The sequence below is a fragment of the Leucopleurus acutus genome (genome assembly GCF_964270905.1).
Source record: "Leucopleurus acutus genome assembly, chromosome: 1".
Taxonomy (NCBI): Eukaryota; Metazoa; Chordata; class Mammalia; order Artiodactyla; family Delphinidae; genus Leucopleurus; species Leucopleurus acutus.
In genome coordinates this window covers 166,574,665-166,586,894 of record NC_139142.1, presented here as the reverse complement: position 1 = coordinate 166,586,894, position 12,230 = coordinate 166,574,665, and the positions used below count along the sequence as shown (strand labels likewise).

Genomic DNA, 12,230 nt, shown 5'->3' with positions numbered 1-12,230 from the left:
CTGGGGCTGCGTCCAGGATGGGGTGCGGGTGAGGGCTGGGGCGAGTTACATGCCCACATGATGTCCTGCCTACCTGTAAGTGCCCAAAGTCCACCTCCCGAGGCGTTCAGAGCCTTCTTTAGGTGGGGTGTGGAAGGGACAGCAGCTGGAGACAAGCCCCAAGCCCCAGGGGTGGGACTAGCTGAGCACCTCTACCCCCACAGGCCTGGACTCCAGCAGGGTGGAGAGTGATGGCCTGTGTCCAGTTGCTCAGGGTCTCCCTTGGCTGAAGTAGCCCGGCCGCCAGCTGTAGGGCTGAGGCCTTCGGTGGGGCCTAACTGGACCAAGATAGTTTTTGCTGGGGAGATCCTGAGTCCCACGCTGGGAACGCCATACCTCTCCACTCCCCAGCCCAGGCCCCTCGCCTGCCACAGGTCTCCCTTGGGACAGGAAGCCCCTGCCTGGGGGTGGAGGAGCCGTGCCAGTTCCACCAGGATCTGTGCCTGAGAAGCAGGCCTCTCCTCGGGATATTTACTTGGAAATTTTATTCAAATGGAGGCTGGCGCCTGAGCTCTCCTTGGGGAATCCAGTGGGGTGGGGAAGGCCTGGACTAGGCTTCCCCCTTCCTCTTCTGGGGCCGCCCTGGCCTGCTGCTCGGACCGCCCCCCCGCCCCCAGGCTCTGGACCCCCAGACTCCCCGGCCCAACGCGATCCTGCAGCCCGGCCCTGTGCCAGGCGCCCACCGCCGCCCCCTTGGGCCGTTCCCCGTGTTCCCCGGCGCTGTCCGGGCCCTGGGGAGTGCCGGGCGCAGGCTGCTCTCTTCTGGGCCATTCTTTCCCAGCCCCCTCCTCCCTTCCGTTTCCGTGGCCGTGTGGCCGGCTGAGGCAGCGGCCTGCACTGGGCAGGGGGGCGGGCAGGCGTCGGGGGCTCCCGCCCGCCCCTTCCCCTCAGCCGGCCCGCCCCGGGGCCGAGGCCAACTGAAACCGCAGGAGGAGGAAACGCGGAATCAGGAACTGGCCCCGGGTGGTGCGGGCCTGAGTCTGAGTCGGTCCTCGGCGGCCCCAGGATCAGCTGCCCACGCGGGTAACTCCTGCCCCGAGGCCCAGGAGGCAGTGGCGGCGGGCACGGGGAGCGGGGTCAGCAGGCAGTGGGCAGGGGCCCGGCAGGCGATCAGAGAGCGGGACACGGGACCAGGTAGGGCAGGGGCCACGGAAGGGCAGGGTCCGGGGCGGCGGCTGCCTGGGGCGCCGGCAGGGGCAGTCTTGTGCGCACCTTGCCCCTGCAGCGGGTGCTGGGTGGAAGGGCCCAGGGAGGGAGGCTCCGGGAGGTTTCTGTTCCAGGGCTGGGAAGGAGACCCCTGGCACCAGGCCTCGACCTGGGACACAGGAAGCAATGAGGGCTTTCCCAGGCCAGGCCGTGTTCTGTACCCATGGCTGCATTTCAGCGGGACAGCCCCCCACCTCCTGCCTGTCTGCGGCTCCTCCTGGCCCGGCAGCCCCTAGCTTCCCTGTCCTGCCCGCCCGTCTCCAGCTTCTGCCTTGCCCCCAGTGGTGGCCTCTCCTCTCTTGGTCCCCAGGACCACACTATGGGCTTCTCTTCGGAGCTGTGCAGTCCCCAGGGCCACGGGGCAGTGCAGCAGATGCAGGAGGCCGAGCTTCGGCTGCTGGAGGGCATGAGGAAGTGGATGGCCCAGCGGGTCAAGAGTGACAGAGAATATGCTGGGCTGCTGCACCACATGTCACTGCAGGACAGCGGGGGCCAGAGCCGGGGCATCAGCCCCCAGAGCCCCATCAGTCAGGTGGGATTCTACAGGGCCCTAGGCCTCCTCACCACCCTTCCCGCCCTCGACCAACGAAGTCCTGGGGGTGCCGGGTAGATCTGCCTGCCCCCTTCTTTCCCGGAGCCCACTGGGGAGGGTTGGTGATTGGGCAGGCCCTGGCGTGGGATCCACTGTCCCCCACTCCCTGCCTTGCCCGCCCCATGCTGTAGACCTGGGCAGAGATCACCAGCCAGACAGAGGGCCTGAGCCGGTTGCTGAGGCAGCACGCAGAAGATCTGAACTCGGGGCCGCTGAGCAAGCTGAGCCTGTTGATCCGGGAGCGGCAGCAGCTGCGCAAGACTTACAACGAGCAGTGGCAGCAGCTCCAGCAGGAGCTCACCAAGGTACGTGGGTGGGTGGCACCCGGGCTTCACCTGGTCATTTCTGCCTACATTTTGAGCTGAAAAGGGCTGGTTTTGCAAGGAACCCCTGGACTCACTGAAGAAGTGTTAAGTATCTGACCACAGGCCCACCCCCCAGCGCCTGCTCCAGCCCAGCTTCCTCCCCTCCCTCCCCTCCCCGCCATAGCTTGGGCCGGGCTGCAGCAGGGCCTCTCCACGCCTTTTCTGTCACCCTACTGTGTACCTGAGCAGAGTGCTGGGAATACAAGGATGAGTGATCCAGCCATTGCTTGGGAGGAGCGCAGGACCTGTGACCCACCTCCTGCACTGCACCAGCTGGCCCTCGGGTCCGAGAGACAGTGAGAGAGGAATGAGGGCTACTCTGCCCGCCCTTGGCCCAGGCTGGCTCCTCCCAGGGACCCAGAGACCCCACAAGGCAGCAGTGTGGCCCCCTGACTCGGAGGTTAAGGACTGGGGCTGTGAAGTGGGTCTGTCTTCATTTGAATCCTGCTCAGCTCCTCTGACTAGAGGCTGTTTGATTGGAGCTATTTACGCGGATGCTTTAGCCTTCTTATTAAATGTGCTGGGCAGCAGCCTGCACCACACCCCTCCCACCAGCGCAAACCCAGCCTTGCTGCGGGCCCACAGCGGCCCCTGGTGGCCAGCCTTCACGCACTCCTCTCTTCCCAGACGATGGATCATATAATTCAGGGGTCAGCCTGCTTTTGCAGGCAGTTTTGCTGGAACACAGACTTGCCCATATGTTTTCATATTATCTGTGGCTACTAAAGAGCTACAGTGGCAGAGCCCAGCAAGTTCAACAGAGACTGCATGGCCTACAAGCCTAAAATGTTTACCACCTGGACCTTAAGAAAAGGGCTGATCTAGTCTGTGCATTTAGCTCTGTTACAGATGGGGAAGCTGAGGTTCTGAGGAGAGGAGTGGAGTTTGCCCTAAGTACCCCAGTGCAGAAGCAGGCAACTGGGATGAGAACTTCGGTCTTGACCACCAGGAACATAATTGTGGGACCCAGTGCAAAATGAAAACGCGGGGCCCCTTGTCAAAAAATTATTAAGAATTTCAAGATGGCATCAACAGAGTGTTAAACCAAGCACACACGCCTGCCGCTGGACCTTAGTTGCCACCAGATACCACTCTAGGCCAAGGAAGGACAGTTGTAGCCTGCCCAGTCCGGCTCTCTGCTACCCCCCGGGGGCCTGTCCTTAGCCCGACTCCTCTAACCTTAACCTCAGCAGCAATGGCTAAGTCCCAGAGGTCTCCAGGCCCTTCCTGAAGGATGAACTTGGATGTGCTGCCCGCCTGGACTGCAGAACCTGTCCAGGGCTTCACCTCGGACAGGAATCCTCTGGGGACCTGCTGTCCCACACTGGTCTCTCCTCTCTCCAGACCCACAGCCAGGACATTGAGAAGCTGAAGAGCCAGTACCGAGCCCTGGCACGGGACAGTGCCCAGGCCCGACGCAAGTACCAGGAGGCCAGCAAAGGTCCGGGGCTTCCCTCGCTGCCAGGATGGGAATCCCAAGCCAGCCCAGAACTGTCCACAGGTACCCGGGGAGGGGGTTGCTACCCAGGCCTCTGTGCTGTCACCCACGCCTCTTTCCCCCAACCTGGCAGACAAAGACCGTGACAAAGCCAAGGACAAGTACGTGCGCAGCTTGTGGAAGCTCTTCGCTCACCACAACCGCTATGTGCTGGGCGTGCGGGCCGCACAGCTACACCACCAGCACCACCACCGGCTCATGCTGCCTGGCCTGCTCCAGTCCCTGCAGGACCTGCACCAGGAGATGGCGTGCATCTTGTAAGCCCACCCCATCCCCCGACCCCCATCACAGCCCTGAAGCCCAGAGGCAGGGTCCAGAAAACGCAGTCCTGTAAAAGTGACAGGCGTGTAGTCACGTGAGAACACACCCTGGGCCAGTCAGTTTACATCCAAATTACATTATTCTGGGCCCCTTATTTCAGGGTTTTATTATGTTTATTGAGCACCATTCTAGGCTCTGCTGTGTGATACAGCAGAGAACGTAGACAAAAATATCTGTCCTCTAGGGTCATTCGTTTGTGGAGAAAGAAAAGGAAATCAATAAGTAAAATAGAAAGCATGTTAGAGATGATAGGTGCTATGGAGAAAAATAAAACAAGAAGAGAGGATAGGGAGGCAGGGGGACAGGGAAGGAGGTTACTGTTTTATTTATTTATTTATAAGGAATATGTTCTTTTTTTGCCATTTTTATTTATTTGTTTGGCTGTGCCAGGTCTTAGTTGCGGCAGGCGGGTTCCTTAGTTGTGGTAGGCAGGCTCCTTAGTTGCGGCTCACCAGTTCCTTAGTTGTGGCACACAAACTCTTAGTTGCAGCATGCATGCGAGATCTAGTTCCCTGACCAGGGATCGGACCCAAGGCCCCTGCATTGGGAGCGCTGAGTCTTAACCACTGTGCCACCAGGGAAGTCCCAGGTTTGCTGTTTTAAATGGAGTGGTCTGGGAAAGCCTCAGAAGTGCAGAAATGAGCCAGGGGGATTTTGAAGAAGAGCCATTCCAGAAAGAGGAATCTCAGGCGCACAGGCCGCAAGGTGGGAGAGCGCCTGAAATCAAGGAATAGCAAGGAAGCCAGTGTAGCCTTTGCAGAGTGAGGGAAGGGCAGAGTCAGACATGGGGCTGGAGGAGTCCAGGGATGATAGAGGGTCCCTCAGGCCGTTGTGAGGACTTTGGTTCTGGGTGGACCAGAAGAGCGGCATGATCTGAGCCGTCTGAATGAGGTCAGTTCGACTGCTGTGTTGAGAACAGGGCAAGACAGGACCAGGGAGACCAGGCAGGAGGCTACTGCAGTGATCCAGACCACAGACCATGCCACTGGACCTGGGCAGTAGCAATGGAGGGGAGAAGTGGTCAGGTCTTGGACGTACTTTGAAGGTGGAGCCGGTGGGAATTCCTCATGGACGGGAAGTGGGGTGTGGATAGAGCAGATAAGGATGACTACAGGGATTTGGCCTGGAGCCCCTGGTGGTGGAGGCTACATGGAGAATGAGGTGGGAGAAGCAGGTTCAGGAGATAAGAATAGGAGTTCATTTTTCTTTTTAAAAATATTTATTTATTTATTTACTTTTGGCTGTGTTGGGTCTTAAGTTGCGGCACGCGGGATCTTTCGTCGTGGTGTGCAGGCGTCTCTCTAGTTGTAGCGTGCGGGCTCCAGAGCGCGTGGGCTCCATAGTTGCGGCACATGGGATCTTAGTTCCCCAACCAGGGATCGAACCCGTGTCCCCTGAATTGGAAGGTGGATTCTTAACCACTGCGCCACCAGGGAAGTCCCAGCAGTTCATTTTTCAACTGGTGGAGTTTGGGTGTCTGAGAGATGTCCAACAGGACATTTAGAGTAGGTGGATAGTTACATGAGACTGGAGCTCGGGGAGGTATAAATGCGGGGTCAGCAGCACATCGATGGCTTACGTGTGTATCAGAGCCCTGGAGCCCCAGCTGTGGGGCTATGCCCAGGGCAGGCACATTTGTAGCTCACATGTACCGAGCACTTCCTCAAACCACACACTCTGCACATAGGCCCTCATTGGGGCCTTATTACAAACTCCCGGGAGACACTAAGTAACTTGCCTGTGGTCACTTGACTGGTAAATGATGAGTGGTGGGGATCAACCCCAGGGTGGGTCCAAATCCAGTGCCACGGGCCCCAAGCTTCCTAGCCTTGTCCAGCCTGAGGCCCCCCGCTGACCCGGGGTTCCATCTGGGGGCAGGAAGGAGATCCTGCAGGAATACCTGGAGATTAGCAGCCTGGTGCAGGACGAGGTGGTGGCCATTCACCAGGAGATGGCTGCAGCGGTTGCCCACATCCAGCCCGAGGCCGAGTACCAAGGCTTCCTGCACCAGTATGGGTAAGCCCCTCCTTGCTGCAGCCGGGTGCCAGGGCTGCTGGCCTGTGCACTGATGGGCACTGTCCCCCGCAGGTCCACACCTGACGTCCCACCCTGTGTCACCTTTGATGAGTCGCTGCTTGAGGAGGCTGAACTGCTGGAGCCCGGGGAGCTGCAGCTGAACGAGCTGACTGTGGAAAGCGTGCAGCACACGTGTGTGGTGGCTCGGCTCGGGGTCGGGGGTGGACGCCGTCCACACAGAGCTGTGGCCAGCCCGCGGGCTTGCTTGGCCCCGCAGGGATGCATCTGAGGGGATTGGCTCTAACACTGCCCTTCCTCTGGGCACAGGCTGACCTCAGTGACAGAAGAACTGGCCGTGGCCACTGAGACAGTGCTCAGCCGGCAGGAGGTGGTCACTCAGCTGCAGCACGAGCTCTGGACTGAGGAGCAGACCACCCACCCCCGGGAGCGGTGAGTGGGGCCCGCCTACAGCAGCCTCCTGGCCCTCCCTTTCCTCCGTCCGGCCTGCCTGACGCACTGCTGGCCGCCAGCTGCAGGCTGAGCCCCTCTCTCCCCCCACCCAACCACCCGCCCCTGCCCTCAGGGTGCAGCTGCTGGGCAAGAAGCAGGTGCTGCAGGAGGCACTGCAGGGGCTGCAGGTAGCGCTGTGCAGCCAGGCCAAGCTGCAGGCCCAGCAGGAGTTGCTGCAGGCCAAGCTGGAGCAGCTGGGCCCCGGTGAGCCCCTGCCCGTGCTGCTGCTGCAGGACGACCGCCACTCCACCTCGTCCTCGGTGAGCCGCCCTCCCGCAGCCTGCACCGCCAGCCCTGCCCGCCCACCGGGGGCCGCGCTCCTCATTTTCACCCTCCCCCTCCCCAAGCCTGGCCACCCGCTGACGTCTGTCCCTGGCCTCAGGAGCAGGAGCGAGAAGGGGGAAGGACACCCACCCTGGAGATCCTTAAGAGCCACATCTCAGGAATCTTCCGTCCCAAGTTCTCGGTGAGTGGAGCCCAGCCTGGACCCGCACCTCTGCCCTTCTCTGAGGGGTGGGCCAGGCCAGCGGTCTCAGGGACGTCTCCCTAAGCCCCTCCTACCACGGTGCTTTGGGTTTAGTCTCAGGGTTGCCCTAGAGGAGGCTCTTCCCAGGCCACTTTTACTGGGGAGCCCATCTCTTCCCTGGGATTCCGTGCCACCCCCGTACCCTCTTCCTCTCCACCACCCACGTGTGTGGAAGGGACCTGCAGCCTCGTCACCCCACGGCTCTCTCTGCTCCAGGAGTGGTTGGGGGCTGTGGCCTGGAGGAAAAGGCAAAAGCTTTGTTTGGGATCACCCAGCCTGGGTGAGTTTATTGCTGGCTCCAAGGGTTGCAGATGGCTCTTTGTGGCACTCGCGGGCTTTGTGAGGACAAGGAGTGTATGAGAGAGAGCCGGACACCCCCCCAACTGGCCGGCCTAGTGGCCTCCGCTGACGGGCTGGCTGAGTGACTCCTCCTTGCTCCTCCCCTGTCCCTGTCTAGCTCCCCCCACCGCTGCAGCTCGTTCCAGAGGTGCAGAAGCCCCTGCATGAGCAGCTGTGGTACCATGGAGCCATCCCGCGGGCAGAGGTGGCTGAGCTGCTGACACACTCTGGGGACTTCGTGGTCCGGGAGAGCCAGGGCAAGCAGGAGTATGTGCTGTCTGTGCTGTGGGACGGCCAGCCTCGACACTTCATCATCCAGTGTGCTGATGTGAGTGGGGCCTGAACCCCAGCCTTTCCCTTCCCTTCCCCTCCCTCCCCTCCTTTCCCCTTCACCAGGGAGCGTAGAAAGGAGCTGCTATGTCTTAGATGTCTCCCTGGCAGAGCTGAAAGGGGCCCCAGAGACCACCCAGTCCCTGCAACCAAACAGAGGTGTGCGTCCTCCCATAGGACGGGGGAGCAGACTTGTCGTGCAGCATCAGGTCTCTCTGCCTCTCATCCCAGGCAGGCCCTTTCTCCCTGCCGTTCTTTCTTCCTCTCCTCTCCCAGGGCTCAGGCCCCCTCAGCAATGGAGGCTGTTGACCCCAGATCCCCCTACCCTGCAGAACCTGTACCGACTGGAAGGAGATGGCTTTCCCAGCATCCCCTTGCTCGTAGACCACCTGTTGCGCTCCCAGCAGCCCCTCACCAAGAAGAGCGGTATCATCCTGAACAGGGCTGTGCCCAAGGTGAGTCTGTGGCAGGATTGGGGCCCACACAGAATCAGAGCAGGAAGGGCTTTCTGGGTCCTATACACTCCCCAGGGGTTTGGAATGTCAAGGTCAATCCCATTCCCTGGGCCACACACCCCTGGCTGGTGCTCACCCGTTTAGTGCCCCTGCCTGGTCCCTGAGTCATCTAAGTGTGATCTTGTGTCCAACCCCCATTTTGCAGACCAACAAACCAAGGTGCCAAGAAATGAAAGACAGCGTTGGGAGGGGGTGTTCGGTCCTTGATAGGGCTCAGCACTCCCTCCCTTCACTGACTTCTGACCCCCCACCCCCCACTCCTCCCTTCCCCAGGACAAGTGGGCACTAAGCCACGAGGACCTGGTGTTGGGTGAGCAGATTGGGCGGGTGAGTTGAGTGTGCTCTGCCAGGCTCCTGGCCGCCTGCTTTTCCCCTCCCCCAGTATCACTTCCTTCCATCCCAAAGGCCGAGTCACACCAGGGCCCCCCCCCGCAGAGGGCTCTCAGCCTCCCCGCCTCAGTCTGAGTTCCAACTTGGACCCCTGACTCCCTGCCCAGCCACCGCCATACGCTGTCCTGCAGGAAACCGGGGCGGGGGGGGGAAGCACCTGCCCTGGAAGCTCCCCAGAGATGGCTCTGCCACCAGCACCCACCCCATGCCACTCACACGCACACACTTCCCGCCCCACCCCTGCCTCCTCAGGGAAGAGAGACACGCTCTGTTCACATGAGCTATAAAATACCTGCTTAGGGGGCTTCCCTGTGGTTCCGGTGGTTAAGACTGCGCTTCCAATGCGACGGTGAGGTGGGGCGCAGGTTCGATCCCTGGTCAGGGAACTAGGATCCCACATGCTGCGTGGTGTGGCCTAAAAATAAAAATTAAAAAAAAGAAAGAAAGAAAAATAAAATAAAATACCTACCCAGGAAAGAAGTCACTTTCCTAAAAACCATAATGCTTTACCAACCCAAGCAAAAGTGATTGTTGGACTTCCGTGTCACTTCTCAGTGAACATGGTAAGTCAGAGGTGACTCTCCCTGCCTGTCCCACGTGTACGCTTCATCCCCCAGCCAGAGAGCCGGGATGAGCAGGTCTGAGCACGGGGGCACTGAGGCAAGGGCCGGTGGGGACAAGGTGGGCTGTGCCCCGAGTGCAGGAGAGGACCACGGTCCAGGGAAGACAGATAGGAGCCCCAGACCATTTCAGGGGAACTTTGGCGAAGTATTCAGCGGACGCCTGAGAGCAGACAACACCCTGGTGGCCGTGAAATCTTGCCGCGAGACGCTCCCACCCGACCTCAAGGCCAAGTTTCTACAGGAAGCGAGGTGGGTGATGAAATACCCACCCCTGGAGGTTCCACATAGGAAGGGCTCCTCTGCACACGGCAGGGTGCTTGACTTCGTTTCATCCTCACAGCCCCGCCCCCCCGTAGTGTGGAGGGGTCGAGGCTCTGGGACCCACCCAAAGTCACACTTCCAGGTCCGCTGCCCTGCTCTCACCCTGCCTCAGGCTCCCTGGGCTCCCGGGGCCAACGAGGTGAATGTGTAAGGCCCCCCCACCCGCTGGAGGTGGGAGCCTGAGCAGCCCTGCGCCCCCGCCCCCAGGATTCTGAAGCAGTACAGCCACCCCAACATCGTGCGTCTCATCGGCGTCTGCACCCAGAAGCAGCCCATCTACATCGTCATGGAGCTTGTGCAGGGTGAGCAGAGCGAGCTGACCTTCAGGGCTGGGGTGTGCCGCTGGGCTAGGTCTCCCCGCCACCTCCGACCCCCAGAAGGCTCATCGAGCTCTGTCCCCACCGCCCACTCCCAGGGGGCGACTTCCTGACCTTCCTCCGGACAGAGGGAGCCCGCCTGAGGGTGAAGACTCTGCTGCAGATGGTAGGGGACGCGGCTGCGGGCATGGAGTATCTGGAGAGCAAGTGCTGCATCCACCGGTGAGGGGGTGGGCGCGGCAGGCAGTCCCGGCACCCGCCCCCGCACCAGAGGCAGGCGCTGCTGCCCCTCACCAGCAGGCACCAGCTCCAGGGGTGGAGTTTGCCTCTCTGACGGACCAGGCATCCCAGGAGCAGGGGCGGCTTCGGCTCGTGGCTGTGTCTAGGGAGCCCGGGCCGGGCAGGTGGCAGGTGCTGCGTGGATATTGGCTAAATGAGCCCCTGTCCTGCTTTCGCCCAGGGACCTGGCCGCTCGGAACTGCCTAGTGACAGAGAAGAATGTCCTGAAGATCAGTGACTTTGGGATGTCCCGGGAGGAAGCCGACGGGATCTACGCAGCCTCGGGGGGTCTCAGACAAGTTCCCGTGAAGTGGACCGCACCGGAGGCCCTGAACTACGGTACCTGGGCCTGATCCGCTCTGGCTGCAGGGCACGAGGCTGGGCATGGGTCCCACCACCTGCCCTTCTCTGGCCAATGGGTGTGGCCCACTCACGCCGCCTCACCTCCTCGTAGGCCGCTACTCCTCTGAGAGCGACGTGTGGAGCTTTGGCATCTTGCTCTGGGAGACTTTCAGCCTGGGGGCCTCCCCCTACCCCAACCTCAGCAATCAGCAGACTCGGGAGTTTGTGGAAAAGGGTAAGGGAACCCTGCGGCATGACAGTGGCCTCAGAGCCAAGCCCTCTTCCCAGCGCTCCAGCTGGACTCCTCCAGGCCTCCTAACGCCCTGTCCTTCCCACTGAGGCAGAGTAAGAATAATCCTGGAGCTACCATCCGGTGAAACCCTGTTGTGTGCCAGGCCATCCGTTTATTTCATTTACTCTTCATAACATGTGAGGTCGGGATTAATAGGTCCCTTTTACAGAAGGAAACACTGAGGTTTGCAGGGATCACACAACTAGCCCATGGTGGCCTGAGATTAGAATCTCTGTGTTTTTGGTGAAGAGAAGGGGCTCCTTAAGAACAGTGTACCTTAAGCAGCTCCCATTGCTCATGGCATGTCCCAGGGGCTGCTAGGGCCCCTCAGACCCCCTCCTCATGCCTGGTGTGCTATGCCTGTCCTCACAGGGGGCCGCCTGCCTTGCCCCGAACTGTGCCCCGATGCTGTGTTCAGACTCATGGAGCAGTGCTGGGCCTCCGAGCCCGGGCAGCGACCCAGCTTCAGCACCATCTACCAGGAGCTGCAGAGCATCCGAAAGCGGCATCGGTGAGACTGGGGCCCCACTTCTCAAGCCAGTGGCCTCTGTAGGCAAGATTATACCTCCTCACCAGCTCCAGGTCACGCCGCTGGACAGCTCTTCATCATCCTGGACTCCAGCCAACGGTATCTATGCTGCCGGCAGGGACGCAGCTCCGTGTCTGCTGTGCATCCCTGTTCCTGCCAGGGATTCCTCTTCCAGGCAGAACTAATAAAAACCATTTGTGCCCATCAAGTGCTCTTGGCATGCGCGCTCCTCTGGAGGGCAGGTCTTAGAAGGAATAGAGGCCCTGTACCGTGGCCGTGGGGAAGGAGGAGGACGGACAGTGTTCACAGGGCAGAACTGACATGGTTTGGTAGCTGTTGGGTGTGCGACTTGGGGAAGAGGAAGAGAGATCAGGATGATATACAGGCTTCTTGACCAGATGGTGGTGTTATTTCTGAATTAGGATCCCAGGCAGAGGAGCAGAGCTGCAGGAAGTATGGTGAGTTTAGAGATGTTGCGTTTCAGGGGCCTGTGGGGATGTAAGTGTGACATATAAGTCTGGAGGCTCAGATGGAAGTAAAGGCTGGCAACTGAGGTTTGAAAGTCATTAGCTTATAAATGTCAGAGACACTATGTCTGTGTACCACAGTCACATGAGAAACAGGAAGAGGAGAGTGTCAGGGGAAGTTAGAGTTCCACTCCAAGGGGACTGGAGTAGCTGAAGAGAAAGAAAACTATTCCCATCTCTCAAGACAAGTTTACTGAGCAATGGGTAGCAGAGCTGGGAGCCCTTACCTCCTCCCTTAAATTCCCCTGAAACCTACAAAGTTATCTGAAACTTTTCTAGCAGCAACGGTGAAGGTCAAGAAGACAACGAGGGAATTTCCTGGTGGTCCAGTGGTTAAGACTCCACGCTTCCAC

The 12,230-nt window shown here is 60.0% G+C and overlaps 1 protein-coding gene across 1 annotated transcript; it reads left to right on the top strand.

Annotated features, from left to right (window-relative positions):
* The first annotated feature begins 1,068 nt into the window (after positions 1–1,068).
* FES (FES proto-oncogene, tyrosine kinase) lies at positions 1,069–11,547 on the top strand. Its single transcript, XM_082835937.1, has 19 exons — positions 1,069–1,173; positions 1,556–1,777; positions 1,969–2,142; positions 3,547–3,643; positions 3,774–3,957; positions 5,900–6,037; positions 6,110–6,229; positions 6,365–6,487; positions 6,621–6,807; positions 6,930–7,013; positions 7,531–7,740; positions 8,075–8,197; positions 8,531–8,584; positions 9,401–9,519; positions 9,799–9,893; positions 10,007–10,130; positions 10,369–10,526; positions 10,642–10,764; positions 11,194–11,547. The coding sequence occupies exons 2-19, from the start codon at positions 1,565–1,567 to the stop codon at positions 11,334–11,336; spliced, it is 2,469 nt and encodes an 822-aa protein (XP_082692063.1). The 5' UTR covers positions 1,069–1,173; positions 1,556–1,564; the 3' UTR covers positions 11,337–11,547.
* Positions 11,548–12,230: the final 683 nt, after the last annotated feature.